At 37.6% G+C, this 20,606-nt stretch overlaps 1 protein-coding gene across 6 annotated transcripts in view; it reads left to right on the top strand.

Annotated features, from left to right (window-relative positions):
* Triqk (triple QxxK/R motif containing) overlaps positions 1 to 20,606 on the top strand; it is a 74,539-nt gene that overhangs the window by 32,280 nt on the left and 21,653 nt on the right. For 3 of the 6 annotated variants that reach the window (XM_031366582.1, XM_031366587.1, XM_031366586.1), the window contains exon 3: positions 19,730 to 19,811. In XM_031366582.1, coding sequence (XP_031222442.1) covers positions 19,751 to 19,811 — 61 coding nt within the window. In that variant the 5' untranslated portion in view covers positions 19,730 to 19,750. Of the gene's footprint in view, positions 1 to 16,544; positions 16,637 to 19,729; positions 19,812 to 20,606 lie in introns of all 6 variants that reach the window. The other 3 variants (XM_031366585.1, XM_031366583.1, XM_031366584.1) reach the window with 3 other exon arrangements.

The raw sequence follows: 20,606 nt of genomic DNA, 5'->3' as shown, positions 1-20,606 counted from the left end.
GGCGCCTACTTCCGCTGTCGAGTAAACAACTGTTTGCGCATGTGTGTAGAGAACTGTTTGTGCATGTGTGTGGAGTGAAAAGGACGCCATGTCAGGCCCATACCGGGGCATTACGTAGGGTAATGAGCGAACAGCCAATCATGAGCAGACATGCCACGCAGTGGGCAGATACGCCACACTGTGGTGTATATAAGCAGTGCAGATATTGGACTCGACACTTTTTTCTATGGATGGAGACAAATAAACGTTGCTGTAGAAGGAACCTAGTGTCCGTGTGTCTTCTTCCCGGCGAGACGACTGTGCGGGCTACACATAGCATGCATGATCTTTAGTTATTGGGTTACTTTACTCAAGATGATATCCTCTAGATCCATCCATTTCCCTATGAGTTTCATAACTTCATTGATTTTAATAGCTGTGTAGCCCATTGTGTAAATGTACCACATTTTCTGTATCCATTCCTCTGTTGAAGGACATCTGGGTTCTTTCCAGCATCTAGCAATTATAAATATGGCTGCTATGAACATAGTGAAGCATGTATCCTTATTAAATGTTGGAGGATTTTCTGGGTATATGCTCAGGAGTGTTATAGCAGGGTCCTCAGGTAGTACTATATCCTGTTTTCTGAGGAACCGCCAAACTGATTTCCAGAGTGGTTGTACCAGCTTTCAATCCTACCAGCGATGGAGGAGCGTTCCTCTTTCACCACATCCTCATCAGCATCTGCTGTCACCTGAGTTTTTGATCTTAGCCATTCTGACTGGTGTGAGGTGGAATCTCAGGGTTGTTTTGATTTGCATTTCCCTGATGACTAAGGATGTTGAACATTTCTTTAGGTGCTTTTCAGCCATTTGATATTCCTCAGTTGAGAATTCTTTGTTTAACTCTTACTGCATGTTTTAATAGGGTTATTTGTTTTTCTGGATTCTAACTTCTTGAGTTCTTTGTATATATTTGATATTAGCCCTCTATCAGATGTAGGATTTGTAAAGATCTTTTCCCAATCTGTTGGTTGCCATTTTGTCCTATTGACAGTGCCCTTTGCCTTACAGAAGTTTTGCAATTTTATGAGGTCCCATTTGTGAATTCTTGATCTTAGAGCATAAGCTACTGGTGTTCTGTTCAGGAAAATTTCCTCTGTGCCTATGTGCTCGAGGCTCTTCCCCACTTTCTTTTCTGTTAGTTTCAATGTATCTGGTTTTATGGAGAGGTCCTTGATCCACTTGGACTTGAGCTTTGTACAAGGAGCTAAGAATGGATCAATTTGCATTTTTCTACATGCTAACTGCCAGTTGAGCCAATACCATTGTTTGAAAATGCTGTCTTTTTCCCACTGGATAGTTTTAGCTCCTTTTTTCAAAGATCAAGTGACCATAGGTGTGTGGGTTCATTTCTGGGTCTTCAGATCTATTCCATTGATCCATCTGCCTGTCACTATACCAATACCATGAAGTTTTGTTTTGTTTTGTTTTGTTTTAATCACAATTGCTCTGAAGTACAGCTTAAGGTCAGGGATGGTGATTCCACCAGAAGTTCTCTTATTGTTGTAAAGAGGTTTTGCTATCCTAGGTTTTTTGTTATTCCAGATAAATGTGTAAATTGCTCTTTCCAACTCTGTGAAGGATTGAATTGGAATTTTGATGGGAATTGCATTGAATCTGTAGATTGCTTTCAGCAAGATGGCCATTTTTACTATATTAATCCTACCAATCCACAAGCATGGGAGATCTTTCTTTGTTTTTTGTTTTTTGTTTTCTGGTTTTTGTTTTGTTTTGTTTTGTTTTTTGTTTTCTTTTTGTTTTTGTTTTTTTTGTTTTTTGTTTTGGTTTTTCGAGACAGGGTTTCTCTGTATAGCCATGGTTATCCTGGAACTTACTCTGTAGACCAGGCTGTCCTCGAACTCAGAAATCCACCTGCCTCTGCCTCCCAAGTGCTGGGACTAAAGGTGTGCGCCATCACCACCCAGGAGATCTTTCTATCTTCTGAGATCTTTTTCGATTTCTTTCTTCAGAGACTTGAAGTTCTTGTCATACCGATCTTTCACTTGCTTAGTTAGAGTCACACCAAGGTACTTTATGTTATTTGTGACTATTGTGAAGGGTGTTATTTCCCTAATTTCTTTCTCAGCCTGTTTATCCTTTGTGTAGAGGAAGGCCATTGATTTTGTTAAGTTAATTTTATATCCAGCTACTTTGCTGAAGTTATTTATCAGGCTTAGGAGTTCTTTGGTGGAATTTTGGGGTCACTTAAGTATACTTTCATATCATATGCAAATAGTGATAATTTGACTTCTTCCTTTCCAGTTTGTATCCATTTGATGTCCTTTTGTTGTTTAATTGCTCTGGCTAGGACTTCAAGTACAATATTGAATAGGTAGGGAGAGAGTGGGCAGCCTTTTCTAGTCCCTGGTTTTAGTGGGATTGCTTCAAGTTTCTCTCAATTTAATTTGATGTTCGTAGCTAGTTTGCTGTATATTGCTTTTACTGTGTTTAATTATGGGCCTTGAATTCCTGGTCCTTCCAAGACTTTTATCCTGAAGGTGTGTTGGAGTTTTTCAAATGCTTTCTCAGCATGTAATGAGATGATCATATGTTTTTTTTTCTTTGAGTTTGTTTATATAGTGGATTACATTGATGGATTTCTGCATATCAAACCATCCCTACATCCCTGGGATGAAGCCTACTTGATCATCATGGATGATCGTTTTGATGTGTTCTTGGATTCAGTTTAAAGAATTTTATTGAGTATTTTTGCATCAATATTCTTAAGGGAAATTGGTCTGAAGTTTTCTTTCTTTGTTAGGTCTTTTTTGTAAGTTACACATCAGAGTAATTGTGGCTTCATAGAACGAATTGGATAGAGTACCTTCTGTTTCTATTTTGTGCAATATTTTGAGGAGTATTGGTATTAGGTCTTTGAAGATCTGATAAAACTCTGCACTAAACCCATCTGTTCCTGGAATTTCTTTGGTTTGGCGACTATTAATAACTGTTTCTATTTCTTTAGGGGATATGGGACTGTTTAGATCATTTATCTGATCTTGATTTAACTTTGAAACTTGGTATCTGTCTAGAAAATTGTCCATTTCATCAAGGTTTTCCAGTTTTGTTGAATATAGGCTTTTGTAATATTATCTCATGCTTTTTTGGATTTCCTCAGTGTCTGTTGTTATCTCTCCCTTTTCATTTCTGATCTTGTTAATTAGGATACTGTCTTTGTGCCCTTTAGTTAGTCTGGCTAAAGGTTTATCTCTTGTTGATTTTCTCAAAGAACCACCTCCTACTTTGATTGATTCTTTGTATAATTCTTTTTGTTTCCACTTGGTTGATTTCAGCCCTGAGTTTGATTATTTCCTGCCATCCACTCATCTTGGGTGAATTTGCTTCTTTTTGTTCTAGAGCTTTCAGATTTGCTGTCAAATTGCTCATGTATGCCCTCTCCAGTTTCTTTTTGGAGGCACTCAGAGCTATGTATTTTTCTCTTAGGACTCCTTTCATTGTTTCCCATAAGTTTGGGTATGTTGTGGCTTCATTTTCATTGAACTCTAAAAAGTCTTTAATTTCTTTCTTTATTTCCTCCTTGATCAAGTTATCATTGAGTAGAGTGTTGTTAAGGTTCCATGTGTATTTGGGTGTTCTACTGTTTATGTTATTATTGAGGAGCAGCCTTAGTTAGTCTGTGCTGATCTGATAGGATGCAAGGAATTGTTTCAATCTTCCTGTATCTGTTGAGGCCTGTTTTGTGACTGATTATACGGTCAGTTTTGGAGAAGGTACTATGAGGTGCTGAGAAGAAGATATATTCTTTTGTTTTAAGATGAAATGTTCTGTACATATCTGTTAGATCCATCTGTTTCATAACTTCTCTTAGTTTCACTTTGCTTCTGTTTAGGTTCTGATTCCATGATCTGTCCATTGCAGAGAGTGGGGTGTTGAAGTCTCCCACTATTATTGTTTGCGGTGCAATACGTGCTTTGAGCTTTAGTAAAGTTCCTTTTATGGATGTAGTTGCCCTTGCATTTGGAGCATAGAGGTTCAGAATTGAGAGTTCATCTTGGTAGATTTTACCTTTGATCAATATGAAACGTCCCTCCTTATCTTTTTTGATCACTTTATGTTGAAAGTCGATTTTATTTGATATTAGAATGGCTACTCCAGCTTGTTTCTTGGGAGCATTTGCTTGGAAAGTTGTTTTCCAGCCCTTTACTCTGAGGTAGTGTCTGTCTTTGTTACTGATGTAGGTTTCCTGTATGCAACAAAATGTTGGGTCCTGTTTACATAGCCATTCTGTTAGTCTATGTCTTTTTTTGGGGAATTGAGTCCATTGATATTAATAGATATTAAAGAAAAGTAATTGTTACTGCCTATTATTTTTGTTGTTAGTGTTGGACTTCTGTTCATGTGGGTATCTTCCTTTGGTTTTGTTGAAAGATTACTTTCTTTCTTTTTCTACGATGTAGTTTCCCTCCTTATGTTGGAGTTTTCCATTTATTATTCTTTGAAGGGTTGGATTTGTGGAAAGATATTGTGTAAATTTGATTTTGTCATGAAATACCTTGGTTTCTCATCTGTGGTAATGGAGAGTTTTGCTGGGTATAGTAGCATGGGCTGGCATTTGTGTTCTCTTAGGTTCCTCTGGCTTTCATACTCTCTGGCGAGGAGTCTGGTGTAATTCTGATACGTCTGCCTTTATATGTTACTTTACCTTTTTCCCTAACTGATTTTAATATTCTTTCTTTGTTTTGTGCATTTGGTGTTTTGATTATTTTGTGATGGGAAGAATTTCTTTTCTGGTCCAAACTATTTGGAGTTCTGTAGGCTTCTTGTGTGTTCATGGGCATTTCTTTCTTTAGGTTAGGGAAGTTTTCTTTTATAATTTTGTTGAAGATATTTACTGACCCTTTAAGTTGGAGGTCTTCACTCTCTTCTATACCTATTATCCTTAGGTTTTGGTCTTCTCATTGTGTCCTGGATTTCCTGGATGTTTTGGGTTAGGAACTTTTTGCATTTTGTGTTTTCTTTGACTGTTGTGTCAATGTTTCCTATGGTATCTCCTGCCCCTGAGATTCTCTCTTCTATCTCTTGTATTTTGTTGGTAATGCTTGCATCTAATGCTCTTGACTTCTTTCCTAAGTTTTCTATCTCCAGAGTTGTCTCTCTTTGTGATTTGTTTATTGTTTCTACTTCCATTTTTCCTTTAAGGGATTTTTGTATTTCCTCTTTAAGGGCTTGTTACTGTTTACCTGTGTTCTCCTGTATTTCTTTAAGGGAGTTATTTATGTCCTTCTTAAATTCCTATATCACCATCATGAGATATGATTTTTAGATCCAAATCTTGCTTTTCCTGTGTTTTGGGGTATCCAGGACTTGCTGTGATGGGAGTACTAGTTTCTGATGATGCCAAGTATTCTTTTGTTGTTGTTGTTGTTGTTGGTAAGATTCTTGTGTTTGACTTTCGCTATCTGGTAATCTCTGGTGTTAGATGTTCTTGCTGTGTCTGGCTGGAACTTGTTCCTCCTGTGGGTCTGTAAGCCTGTGTCAACACTCCTGGGAGATCAGTTCTCCTCTGGTAAGACCTGTGCACAAAGGGCTATGGATCAGTCTTCCTTCCTGGGTGCAGATGGACACAGGAAGGACCCAGTCTCTATTGCTCTGCTTCTTCTGTGGCCTGTGCCTCCTGGCTTGTCCCATCTTAGAAAGTCACTGGAGAGAAAATGGCGATCTCACCTGAGTCCCGGGGTCAGCTCTAGAACATCTTGTAAACAATTGTTCATTTTAGATCAAAGAGTTTGTAGAGAGGCTAGTGTTTACCTTTCTTCTTTGGTAGCATGTGGAGTACATTCCAGTACCCTGGAGCTCTTAACAGTGGCACAGCTAGAACACTTTAAAGGAGATTTAGTATAAATGGGTCTAGAGGTGGGCCTCATGGGTTATAGCCTCCTGGTTTTGGCCAAATATTTTCCTGACTGTGCCCTGTGACCCAGCTTTCCATGTTTTGGCCATGATGCTTTGTATTCTTTTAACCCAAGAGCCAAAGTAAACCCTTTATCTCTTACGTGTCTATTTTGAAGCACTTTATCCAACTGTCCATTTAAGCCTGGCATTTGATGCCTTTACTGGACATAAGCATGTAACGTATGTCAACTTAGCAAAAAATCTTGATAAAAGGGAACTGGACCCTTTAGAAAGTGGCAGCTTCTAGGATAACAAATAAGGAAGTGCTTTAAAAAGGATGATAATTTGTCAGTTGGACACAAACTACCTTGAAGGAAGAATCTGACACTGGGCCATGTGACCATCAATACAATAGAAGTGAATTCCTATGGAGACTGCATATTGATAAACATGTGTAAAGAGAACATTATGTGTTCATTTCCAACTAATAAATGTAGGCGGAGGAAATTAAAAAAGCATCATTTAGCAGCTGTCAAATTTTAATTCAGTACAAGAAGATTCTGGACTTCAAATTTCTTGACAAGCAAGATGAAATTTACATAGTTTCAAAGCTTATTGTAAATTATTATGAATTAAAAGGTGAAAATTCTTAGTTCACAGTGATGATGCAAGGATGTCCCTAGATATCCTGAAGTGGTCATTTTTTTTTCTTTGCCTTAATGTAATAGAGTCCCCTTTCAATCTTGAAAGTAGATTGCTTATAAGGTAAATTGTGTGGTTGGTCTTTCTATAGGTTTCTGTTCATAGGATTATTTTTATGGAACTAATAGATAAGCGTATATTTATGACAGTCTTTATATCTCTTTAGTAGTTAAGTGCTCATTTTTTCTTGTCTTTCTAAATCAGATCCTTAATAACTGAGCCTTTTACTACCTAAACTTTGCATAAAACAATTTGCAAGATAAAATTTTAGATAATTTTAAAAGTTAGACAAGGACCAAAATAGGAAATATAGTATATCCAAGCTCTTCTAGAGACTGGGAGATACATGGTAAGACTGAGAAATTCTTCAAGTAGAGTTTCAAACTCTGCCAATATCAAAAACTAGAATTTGTTCATATTTGCTTAAATGTACATGGATGAATAATAAGGAAAAATAAGATTTAACATTGCTTTCATTAGTAAAAGTTGGTTAAAAGTCATGATTCTAATAGATTTAGAGTCTATCAGAACATTTCATTTACATGTGAAACCTATTTAGAAATTTATTGCTAAGTGCATTTCCTTAGTGTTTGCCTTAGAGAAATGTATTAAAAACTTCTTTAAAGAATTCATTTTTGTTTTTAATTGTCAGGGGAGAGAGGTGTCTTCGTGAACATACGAGTGTAGTGCCTGTTTAAAGAGGGCGTTGGATACCTTTTTTATTAGTGCCTATAGGCTGTTGGGAGCTGCTTGGCTTAGGTACTAGAAACTGAACTCTAGGTCTCATTAAGAACAGTATATACACTAAAAGGCTGAGCCATCTTTCCTGAACCCATTGAAAACATTTAATCATTATGATTCTTTAATTTTATGTTAGACATAAAATGTAGAGTTCACATAGAATTATGATAAATGGCTATGTCTGATCTTTTGGGGTGCTGCTTTTTTCTTTTTTCTTTTCTTTTCCTTTCTTTTCATTTTATTTTTATTGTATATTTTATTTATCTGCATTTCAAATATTATCCCTTTCTCAGTTTCCCCTCCACAAATCCCTATCCCATACCACCTCTCCCTGCTTCTATGAGGGTGCTCCCACACCCACCCACCCACTCCTACCTCCCCACCCTGGCATTCCCCTACACTAGGACATCAAGCCTTCATAGGACCAAGGGCCTCTCCTCCCACTGACGTCCAACAAGGCCTTCCTCTGCTATATATGCCGCTGGAGCCATGGGTCGCTCCATGCGTACTCTTTGGTTGGTGGTTAATCCCTGGGAGCTCTGCGGTTCTGGTTGGTTGATATTGCTCTTCCTATGGGATTGAAAACCCCTTCAGCTCCTTCAGTCCTTTCTCTAACTCCTTTGGGTACCTTGTACTCAGTCTAATGGTTGGCTGTGAGCATCTGAGAAGAGCAACTTAAGTGAGCCAGCCTACTTTGGCTGCTAGGTGTGGATTACGATTCTTCACAGTGGGCAAAGTAAAGGAACAGGTGCTTCAAACAACTGGCCGCATCGTACCCACAATCTGGAATAACACTTACTTACCTGTACTCTACTGACTCTGTCTGCATGATACCATCAAGATCCCCACAGAAAATGGTCTTACCCACAGAGGGTGGGCCATGTCTTTCAACTGTTGTAATCAAGACAACCCCTATAAGCATGCCCAAAGGTCATCTCTGAGATGATTCTAGTCTTTGTGAAATTATAACTACCACTTACCATCACCTCTGCTTACTCAGGGATTATGGAAAAAGAGAAAAATCTCATCTGAGATGGCCATGTCTATGGCTTAGTACTTTCCTTTCTCCTTTGGAACCAGCATTTGGTACCAGCTGAATAAAGTGAAGATGTCATTATCTACATAATAATCCAGACAAACTTCAGTTTCATATACGTCTTTTAAAGAAACTTAAAAGGAGGGTGCATATTGGGAACTCAAGGTTTGGAGGTGTAGATATAGTTCTGGTTTCAATTACTCTTTATCTTGTTAGAGAAAACAATTTGGACTGTGCTATTTAGTAGTCGGGGTGGATATTACCTTGCTCTGCTTAACATTAGTATCTACTTTAGTTACTTTTCTATTGATGTGAATAGACATTCTGACCAGGGGAACTTATGGAAGAAAGCATTTAATTTTGGAGCTCACAGTTTTAAAGGATTAGAGTCAATGACTATTATGATGGGTAGCAGGTCAACAAGTAGGCAGACATGGCTCTGCAGTAATAATTAAGAGCATACTTCCTGATCTACAAGCATGAGGCAGAGAGCTAAGTGGAAATGGAGTGGCCTTTTGAAACTTCAATGCCTATATCCAGCAGCACACCTTCCCCAACAAGGCCACACTTCCTAATTCTTCCCAAACAGTTCCACCACCTGGAAACTAAGTATTCAAAGAAATAGACCTATGGGGGCCTCAGTCAAACCACAACACTATCCTTGACTATTGCAATATGCAGTCTTGCTTCTCATTCTGTTTGATTCATTAAGCATTTATATACAGTGGTCCAAATTATTTACCTCACTGACTTTATAAGCTAGTTGTATAAGTTTGTTCATTTTACATTTTAACTGTGTGCCTTCTTCCTTTAGCACTACAGCAAACCAAGACATGCATTTTTACTTTTGATTTTATATTATTAAGACCTTTAGCACTAAAAGTATATATTTTAATTATATTTTTCAAATATGTGTTTGACTTCATGTTGGCCGGTGGATGCTTAATGCTGATGCTAGAGAAGGCCAGAAAAGGGTTTGAGACCCAGGAACTAGAGTTGTAGGTGGCTGTGAGCTTCTGTGTGGTGGTAGGACTTTAATCCTAGTCATTGGAATAGCAAACAATGTTCCTATCCACTGAGCCATTTCTGAAGTCCCCTTTAGAAACTTGTTTAAAAGACAAATTTATATGAAATGTAACTTTTTTTAAAAGAGAGTGCAATTTGTTTGATTAAATTTTTTCACTTTTTTAAATTCCAGAATTCCTTTTATTGTGTATATATACACCTTTGAAAGCATGTTGTATGTTATGTTTGAGGAGGGTGTATGAGCACAAGTGTTCTTACACATTCCCCCTCCAGCAGCACATTTGATGAGGAGAGGAGACCATCAAGGGTCTCCTTCTACCATTCTTCACCTTATTTTTGAACCAGGGTTTTTCCTAAATCTGTAGCTTACAATTTCAGTTAAGATGGCTTGCTGGCACTGACCTGAGATCTGCCTGTTTCTATCTCCCATGCTTTGTATTACAGGCTTGGGTGGCCATGTCTGACTTCTAAGGTTGTGTTGGAAATTAGAATTTAGGACTGTTTGCTTTACAAGCACTGCTACTTACTGAATACTTTCTCCAGCCCAATTAATGACTTTCATTTAATGACCGCAAATTAATATGAGTAATGTAGACAATTTGTATTTAAATAATGTATCTTCTTTGAAAATAAGTTAATTGAAGCTCAGTTTTTGCTTTCTCTTGTAAACCTTATGGGATTGTAATGGCTACTTTCATGTTTTGGGAAATGGTCACTCATTAGAGATCATCTCTCTTATATGGCACTTCAGATTTGTGGTGCCTACTGCTACTATATTTGGGCAAAGTTTAGAATTATAAAAATTATTCCATAGGTCCCAGCTAATGTCATATCAACCTCCCTGAATGAAGAATGTTACCCATGGCAACTTTCTGTCTATTCTAGGCAGCATAAATTTAACATGCTGTTTTCATGTATGTCACATGTTCAGATGCCACAAGCGTCTGTGCATTAAAAGGCACCGAGGGAAAAGTAAGCAAAATGCTTGTGAATGTCTTTTTGTGGATGCTGAAGGCTTTCTGATACAATGATGTCTGAAACAACCAATTCTGTTAGGTCTTAGGAAAACCAAGCCCATTGCTTTCCTGAAAGTGTTACATACATTTTATCAGATGCCTTTGTCACACTCCCCACTGTGACACCTAGCCCTTGTGTCCTTCTCCTGTGTTACTTATTTCTGTTAGTGGTGTTGCCATCTGTCTAGCACAATATTTTGCATGACCACTTAAGTTTGAAAACCCTGGTAAGGAGTAAGTGTTTGTTGAATATACTGAGCTGCCTCGCAGCCTTGCTGAGTATTCTTTCTGGAGAAGATGAGACCTTGGAATCTGTATTTTGATGAACTATTCTTGAAGCTGAGAATCATTGCTAATATCAGCTTCTCTGTTTCATGGATATATCTAGGCTGACTCTTAGTTCTAAAGAGCCAGCTCACGGGTCTCGTTTTATGTGTGTGTCTGTGTGTACTGTTTGCTTTGTGGACTACCTTTGAAAGTTCCTTAATTATGTGTTATCGCTTAAGTTTATTATCTACAAAGTACCCAGTCTATGGAGTGGTAGTAAAAATATATTGTATTTGGTTTCCTCACTGCACAGAACCCTTTGATGAGTTCCTGTTCCATTCAGAAAGTCTGTCAAAATTAAAAGCCTCAACAATCTAGTCATGCTGCTCAAGCTCAAGTACAAGGAGGCTGAAGGATGTTATAGCCTGCTGTCCAGCATCATACTTTGCACATGATCACTTGTAGAAGTTTTTCTGTGAGCTTGATAGAGAAGAAGCAGTAGTCAATAGGTTTGATGTTGACAAGTATTAACTTGGGAAGTCTAAAAACAAAACAGCACTGGCTCTTTCTGAGTCTTCGTTGCTGGGATTCTGATCTAGCAGGGATGGAGGAGGGCCCGAGAACTTGCCTCTCTGTGGATAATACACAACTGATGAACACATATTTTGACAATTGCAGACCTAGAGCCTCTAATGCTGCTTGGTGCACAGTATCCCTGCCCCTTGAGACTGGAGATGTTCCTCTGTAGAGGTGAATTCTATCCAGCTAACCTTTCCCAGAGGGATAGGATTTACTATTCCACCTATCCCGTAGATAATTCCTATAAGGTACCAACATTCTGTGTAGTCTTGAAATAAAGCTAATTCAGGACAGGACACATTCCTTTTGTTTTTCTTACTCTCTTTCTGGTAAGACCCATACAATCCTATGTACTCCTATGGATACTCATGTCTCATATACAGCCCTGATATTTCATTGGCTTCCAGTGTAGTTTTATATTCTTTAAATCCTTAGATCCTTATGCAAGTCATTTTTTTTTTCACTTAACCATATTCTTGGAAGAGATACCATTTTCACAGTCTTTTTGTTCATGTGTTTAGGTTTTTTACATTATTTTAGGAACCTAGCTGGACCTCAAGGCTGACCTTAAATTTCTGATAGTCCTGCCTCTCCCTCTGAAGTTCTGGAATTAAAGGCCATTGTGCTATTAAGCTCACTTATGAATTAATACATGGATAATCATCTTATTGCCATATTTCTACTACTTTGTCACTTAGTTTTAAATAATGAATAAAAACAAGCAAGAAAGTCACCCAAAGACCCACATCTCATTTGTTTATCTCACATGACTGCAATGCCTTCAGATATTCTTGTTATCATCTGTGGATAGCTCCATCCTTCTTTAGTCTCACTTCAGAGTCTTTGTGTCCAAGCTTGCATGTAGTTCTCTGTCCCCATGCTCGTATGTGGCTCTATCCAGGTCCCTTCACTATCTACATTTACAGTGGAAACTTTATCTTTTCTCTTAATTATTTATTTGCCATATTGTAGTCTTCCACTTTGGCAACCTTTGACCAAAGTAATCTCCATCTCAATAATCATTCACTCCACAGTTTTCATTAGAGACTCTCAGTTCTTTGTTAATAAAAGGATATTTAATTCAAATATTTGTTTACATTTAAGTCTAGAGTTTAGGTATTTCATCTCACCAGAGCTTTAGAGTCTAAGACTGATCTAACATCATTCTGTTAAACCTGCACTCTGACAGCTGTACGTCCTCTGGAGCTTTAGGCCCCAGAGTGGGATTTTCGTCCTTATATTACCCTTAGACCTTTGCTTTCGTTACTCTCTGTTGTGCACATTCTGAAAAATATGCATTCCACTCTATCATATGATCTTTTTCTCCATCAACATTAAGCATTGAGAAAGCCAAAAGTAATGTACTATCTGTCATAATGTATCCCTGTGATTCCTGCTCACTAAATTCATGTCTTTATATGTACTTAGCTATAAGTCTGTCTTCTCAAAACTCTACAGTTCATCCAAGCATCAATTTCAGTCTCTGACTCTCTAATCTTCTGACTTCGCACCTATTTTTTCACAGGTAGAATATAACATTGCCTTATATTTCATAGTGGAAAATGTACCACTAAACCCTCCATTCTATTTCCTACCAAATCTCACTTCTTGCATGCTCTTGTCATTTCTCTAAGTGTGGAGAATTGTCTCTAGAAACCTGGATTATACATGGTGTCATTTAAACAAGGTCTGACTTTTTTCAGTGGAGATGACCCTGATATGTATTATTTTAAAATAAGTTATACAGATGAAGACATACTGAGAATATATTTAAAACAAATGGCATAGTTTGAGTAAGCTCATGAAACTGTGAATAAGATTGTTACCATGATGGAACTCAAAGTTAATGTGAACCAGACTTGGTCTTGCAGTTCTGTAGTCTCAGCATGTGTAGGTAGAAATAGAAGGTTTGAAATTTCACTGACAAATTTGGCTATGTGAGTCACTATTTTTCAGTTGTTTTGTTTGTTTAAACAAAATCAAGTTTGACAGCACATTGGAACCAAAAAAGAAAACAAGTAACCCCCAAAAGCCTTGTCATCACTCTGGAGGCTTGGGTATATTAACTGCATGGTCAATTTTTGAATATTCTGGAAACAGTGAGTGTGTCATATGATCAGGAGGAAATGTCAGCCATGATCATCATTGCACCCTGCATGATGCTCTATTTTGTGACTTTTTGAACTTTCTTTTATTATTATTATTATTATTATTATTATTATTATTATTATTGATTTAATCTATTTTTATATTCTAGTCCTCATTCCCTCCCAGTCCACTCTCCAACAGTTCCTCATCCCACTCTACCTCCCCTGTCTCCATGAAGATATCCCCACCCTGCCCCATGCCACCAGACCTCCTTCCCTGGGGACTCAAGTCTTTTGAGGGTTAGATGCTTCTTCTCTCACTGAGGCCAGACCCAGCAGTCCTCTGCTGTGTATGTGTCAGGGCCTCCTATCAGCTACTGTATGGTAGCTGTCATTGGTGGCTCAGTGTCTGAGAGACCTTGGGGGTCCGGGTTAGTTGGGACTGCTATGGGATGGCCCTCTTCTGTATCTTCTTCCAGCCTTTCCCTAATTCAACCACAGGGGTCTCCCTGGCTTCTGTCCATTGGTTGCATCTGACAGTTCCGGTGCTTGTTTGGCCTCTTGGAGGGCCACTTCCTGTCTGGTAGCACACCATAGCATTAGTAATAGTGTCAGGCCTTGGAGCCTCCCCTTGATCTGGATCCCAATTTGGGCCTGTCATTGGACCTCCTTTCCCTCAGGCTCATCTCCATTTTGTTTGTTTGTTTGTTTCAGACAGGGACAATTCTGGATTAGTTTTTGAATTTGGGATGGCAAACCCATCCCAACACTTGATGTCCTGTCTTTCTTCTAGAGATGGACTCTACAAATTCCCTCTCCCCACTGTAGGGCATTTCATCTTAAGGCCCTTCTCTCTGAGTTCTTAGTGTCTCTCACCTCCCGGGTCTGTAGATCATTTTAGTGGGTTTCCTCACCTCCTACCTCCTGAGGATGCCTGTCTCCATTCTTTTTGCTGGCCCTCGGCGCTTCAGTCCTGTTCCCCTCCTCAATACCCAATTATATTCTCCTTTTCTCCTCCATTTCTCCTCTCCCACCCAGGTTCCTCCCTTCCTCTGTCCCCCATGATTGCTTTCTATTCCCTCCTAAGTGGGATTGATGCATCCTCACTTGGGATGTCTAGTGAAGAATTTTCAGAGGTTAGTATCTTTCTATTAGGAATGATGCTAAGATATTAATTTTTTCTGTGATCAAGAGTTAAATATTTTAATAACCTATGTTTTGATCTGGATTTATTTTTTCCTGGAAGTAGAGAATATACAACAGCTTTGATTTTCCTACCTTTACACTTTGTCTGTTTGAGCTTTCTAAAAAGTTTTGAACATTATGAACATGACTAAATTTTTCAGACCTTCCCTAAATGGTACTGTTAATGACCCAGACTTCTAGAGAAAAAATACATATATTCAATCTTACTTAGGGTTTCATTGCTGTTAAGAGACAAAATATACAAGGTTAACTCTTATAAAGGAAAACTTTTAATTGGTACTGGCTTACAGTTTATCATCATCATGGCGGGAAGTATGGCAGAGTGTAACAGACATGGTTCTAGAGGACCCAACAGTGCTACATCTAGATCCAAAGGCAGCCAGAAGATGGTCTTCAGCAGGCAGCCAGGAGGATGGTCTCCTTCCACACTGGATGGAGTTCCGCATAGGAGCACTAAATGTCTGCATTCACTGAGACACAGCTCCTTTAAGAAGGCCACAGATCCTCCCATAAGGCCATACCTTCTAACAGTGCTACTTCCAATGGCCCGGACCTATCTCATACACACACACACACACACACACACATACACACACACACACACACACACACACACACACACACACACACACGAAAAACCAATGTGGTTTCAATGTGATTAAGCACATTAATCCTTTTGCTTTTAAAGATTTCTTTTGTATGAGTGGAGGTGAAACCAGATATGTGCATGTGAATGTAAATGTGAATGGAGGTCAGAGGCATCAGGTGTCTCTGTAGCTGGAGGTACAGACAGCTGTGAACTGTACAATATGGGTGCTGCAAAGAAACTGGGGTCCTCTGCCACAGTGTATGAAAACTTAATCACTGAGCCTTATCTCCAGCCCAAGTAAATGACCCAAAATATGTTGAAACCTACATATAAAACAAATTCTGTTTAATTCAAGTCAAGAAACCATATATAAACAGCTATGACATCTTAAGTCTCAAAACTTCCAGAGTGTAAAGTTTTAATGACCTAACAAATTTAATTATGAATTATTTTAATGTGATCTATGTTTTGAATAACATTGGTATTCATTCTTTTTAAATATGTTATCAAGTTTCAAGAAGGATAAAAAGTTCTCTGATGATTTAATCTGAAATCATTCCTACAGCAAAATTCATAAATAATAAATAGAAGCTTATTAATCCATATTTTAGTTGAGCTGGGTCTCAGAGCAAGTTACGTCCTTAGGGAATGGAGTGTTCTTTATAAGAGAAGGCAATGAGACCCAGTCTCTAAGGAATTAAATTGTAAATACAATCTTGGTATTGTACATGCTAATATAAATCTGTTATTCCCTTTCTACATCTATCACAACACGTTTTAAATCATGGCTGATCTCATATGCAAATAGCTGTCTTATTAGAAATTGTGGCAGTATATGCCAATGTCTCCCTGGATTTCTTGGGAGTTTACTATCGCACCATCAAAGCAATGGAAACGAATGTTGATTACTGCAAAGCTTTGAAGAGCAAAACACAGTCAGAACACTTTATAGATTCTAAATGTATGAAACACTGACAGTTTGTGCTAAACAGATGAATGAATGTCCTTAGGTCATTTTAAATACAGTCAATGCATTATGAGTAAAGCAAAATACATTAAACCATTTTATGTTTGTTTTTTCTAACAAAATTTAGTCGTGTTCATAGTGGGTTTTAGGCTTTTAATTTTTCTTTTACTCATCATTTGTTTAAATGTTGTAGTTTGGCTTTAAAGAATAGAATATAATTATTTGAAACAAAATAAGAAAGTTGAATTTTTATAATTCTGATCAAGTATTATTATCAATCACTAAAATAATTAGAAGCAATAATTATAAGCTAGATTTTGTCTTTTGTATAGACCATTAAGATTCCTAAGATATTTATAATTTTATGTACAATGATTTTATATATATATTATTAATAGTATGTTTGTATGTATAATAATTTTTTCTGTTTACAGCCTACAGACACATATAACAATTTGGATTGGTTAACCTTTTTGTCATAATATTATGAAAAGCATATTTGGAAATTAATAAACTTCAGTTTAAGGTACTGTTTATTACTACAAGTAATTAATCAATACAGTGTTGACCTCTTAAGTGTTCCTTTTGTTAAATGATTACAATGCAAGGGTAGTATAAGGACCAGGATGAAGAGTTGTGTATGAACAGCCATTTGGTGCAGAGACTTAGCAATTTCCTGTGCTTTGTGTGTTTATCTTAGGCATATTTCATGAAGGAACAAAACTATCTTAAAGAAATAATATTATCTTGTGTTTTATTCATGTAAACTAACTTCTCTCTTGAAATGGATACATCTTCAAGCTCCACACAATTAAGATTAAAATAATGACTCCACTTTACTATTAATAAATGCAAACACTATGCAAAATAGAACTGCTATATGAATACATTATATCTATTGACATTATTTATGGCTTGTCTTGACAGAACTATTTTTAATGTTTTGATTTATAATAAATAAGACTATATAGGCTTTAGTAATATCTTAGTTTCACTTAGAAAACTTTAAGTATGTGTCATCTTAGATGTAATAACTGTGCTTTATCAGAGATAAAGACTTAATTATTTGACTTTCTCTTAACAGTAGATATTTTATATTCCTTGGAATAGTTATAAAATCAACACAAAGATTATTATTATAAGAAAATAAAGCTGTTAGATGAGCTTCTAATTTTCTTATACATAGGTGGAAGTGATGTCCTTTTGCTGTGTTGAATGATATCATTATTGGTTATTTCTGTGAGGATGCATAAAGAACGTAGTTTAACTTGAACAGACTTTGAAGTGCTTGGTATCTGAAAACTCTGATAAAACCCATTAGGAAAATTCTGTTTATTTTGAGCCTGAAAGAGCTTCCCTTTTATTAATACAGTCCAAACCTGAGAGACAAGAACAGATTGTCCTATCTCAAATTCTGTCCTGAGCACCTTAAGGTTTCCAGACTGTGAAAGTTACAGTCTACTCCTGCCCTTCCCAGTATCTTCCATGCGGAGATTTTGTTTCTAACGAAATCATGATCATTTTAGAGAAATTCTTCTGTGTGTTCCTGTCTGTGACAACCTCCTCTGGATGTGTCCTCCTTCAGTGTGAAGTGCCTCTCATGGCACCGTGTCAGCTCCTTCAGAGAATGAGGACCATGGCCTGTTTTCATTCATCCAATCCTGTGCTTAAAGTTGTGTCTTCCTTAGGAAATAGTTTTCTCATTTTTTTTCTAGTCTCCATAACCACTTACAGGGAGTTCCATGTGCCTGTAATTTTGTCACATTTTCTTTCCTAAATATAAATCCATCGGCTTTTTGTCTATTCTTTGGAACTTCTAGGCAGCTGCTTTTATCCACTAATTTCTACTCAGAGATAACCTGAAATAATAGATTTAGGGCAAAGTAATTCCCATCCTCTGTGCTCCCTCCCTCTCTCTCTCTCTCTCTCTCTCTCTCTCTCTCTCTCTCTCTTCCCCATCTCCCTCTCCCTGTCTGTCTTTCTCTGTCTCCCTTCCCCCTCTCCCTCTCCCTGTCTCCCTCTATCTCCATCTCTCTCTCCTTCTCCCCCACTTTCTGTCTCCCTTCCCCCTCTCCTCTTTTTCTTTTCTCTCTCTTTCATCCTCCCACATTATCCTCTACTGTCTCCCTATTCTTCTCTTTTCTGATTCTCTCTCTTTGTCCTCTCAGATAAAAAATATTAACTGACTTTCAAATTGATCTTCAAAAATTTTTTCAATTTTTTTCTTCCAATATGTTTTTTAGAAGTTAAATTTTCCAGTCTCTTAAACCCCAGCTTCTTAGAATTTCTGTGCCTTTATGCGTTTCTACTTATTAATTTTTAATTAAAATATAATTATATAACTTCTCTACTTCCTTTTCTCCCTTCCCTAGATGCCAGCAGCTAATGACTGCTCAGGGAGGGAGAGTTAGCCTTGCCCAGGGATGCAACTCCTAATTGGTACCCAGTGCAAAGTAGTCAGTCCTGAAGTCATGAACACTCAGAACACACTAAACAGACAAGGCAGACTATGCGTGTGTGTGCGTGTGTGTGTGTGTGTGTGTGTGTGTGTGTGTGTGTGTGTGTGTGTGCATGGGTGTATGTGTGTGTGTGCACATATATTTATTAACAATAATAATCAAATTAAAAAAAGAAGACTTTGTGGTTTTAATCCTAAAGTGACTTCTTGCGTGACCATGTTTTTCACATGGAACACCAGAAGGAACAAGGAGAACTTCTGAGCACAGGTGTTTGCATTGAATTCATGAACATTTGTGACTATAGTATATACAGCTCATAAATGTCTACCAACTCACCAGAGAATTTAATTTTTTTCAAGGATGACAAATTATTAAAAATACTTCCTCCACTCCTAGAAATGGGGCCTTCTAAATTTGTCTGAGGCTCATTTCTACTCTATTGCTTTAGGTGGGGGAGGGCAAACATGGTCATGCCTGCAAGTTTTTCATACTTATGCTTGAAAAGGATACATTCCAGTTCCTATAATAAGAACTTAATTACTATTTTAACTCAAGCTAGGCAGTATAGTCTAACAGTGAAGATAAGAAGTGAGTGTAGATTTGGTGAGAAGAGGATAGTTTCTGGTGCAACAGTTAAATTTAATAAAAACAGAATGTGAACACTGATTTGAGGATTAGATAGAGTAGCGCATGTTGCAAACGTGAGAGTAACAACACGGCAGTGCACATTGCTGCTGCAGTACAAGGGATGCAGCAGAGTCTAAGCACATCCACCCTGGCCACACTCGTGAGACATTTTAAAACCAAATTCAAACTGTTCAACTCACATACTTAAGCCCCACTATTCAGTATAACACAGTGGGTAATGGCAAAGAAATTTGCCATTTATAGATACTTCTCTAATATTCTGGTTTCATTGAGCCCGGTTCTTGTTGAAAATAATGTGACCTAGAGTAAATGAGTAAGATTTCATCACCGGTAATTGTGCAGCTGATGGTTTATTTGAAGAGTGTGGTTTTCTTTTGTAGATATTTAACTGAAGTTGGCAGCATTTTTACTCATTGCTTTAAAAAGGATTTTAAGGAAATCTTTGGGAGTTTTTTTTTTTTTAGATAGTTTTTAAAACTGTGATTCATTATGATGGTTTTCCTTCTTTTTAGCAGGTATTTTGGAGATCAAAGATGGGTAGAAAGGACTCTTCCAGTACAAAGCTTCCTGTTGACCAGTACAGAAAGCAAATAGGTAAGCAATGCAATCCCAGACCTCATAAAGTTGCAAAGCTTCTGTAAGGCAAAAGACACTGTCAATAGGACGAAACAGCATCCAACAAATTGGGAAAAGATCTTTACCAACCCTATATCTGATAGAGGGCTAATATCCAAGGTATACAAAGAACTCAAGAAGTTAGACTCCAGAGGACCAAATAATCCTATTAAAAAATGGGGTACAGAGCTAAACAAAGAATTCTCAGCTGAGGACCATGCAATGGCTGAGAAGCACCTAAAGAAATGTTCAACAATCTTAGTCATCAAGAAAATGCAAATCAAAACAACCCTGAGATTCCACCTCACACCAGTCAGAATGGCTAGGTTAAAAAACTCAGGTGAGAGCAGATGCTGGCTAGAATGTGGAGAAATAAGAACACTCCTCCTTTGTTGGTGGGAATGCAAGCTGGTACAACCACTCTGGAAATCAGTTTGAGGTTTCCTCGGAAAATTGGACATAGTACTACCTGAGGACCCTGCTATACCACTCCTGGGCATATATCCAGAAGATGCTCCAGTATGTAATAAGGACATATGTTCCACTATGTTCATAGCAGCCATATTTATAATGGCCAGAAGCTGGCGACAACCTAGATGTACTTCAGCAGACAAATGGATACAGAAAACAGAAAATGTGGTATATTTACACAATGGAGTAGTACTCAGCTATTAAAAATGATGAGTTCATAAAGTTCTTAGGCTATTGGATGGAACTAGAATATATCATTCTGAGTGAGGTAACACAATCACAAAAAAAAAAAAAAAAAAAAAA

This window comes from Mastomys coucha, unplaced genomic scaffold (genome assembly GCF_008632895.1).
Source record: "Mastomys coucha isolate ucsf_1 unplaced genomic scaffold, UCSF_Mcou_1 pScaffold14, whole genome shotgun sequence".
Lineage (NCBI taxonomy): Eukaryota > Metazoa > Chordata > Mammalia > Rodentia > Muridae > Mastomys > Mastomys coucha.
The sequence above is the reverse complement of the archived record's forward strand: the minus strand, read 5'-3'. Positions and strand labels throughout refer to the sequence as shown.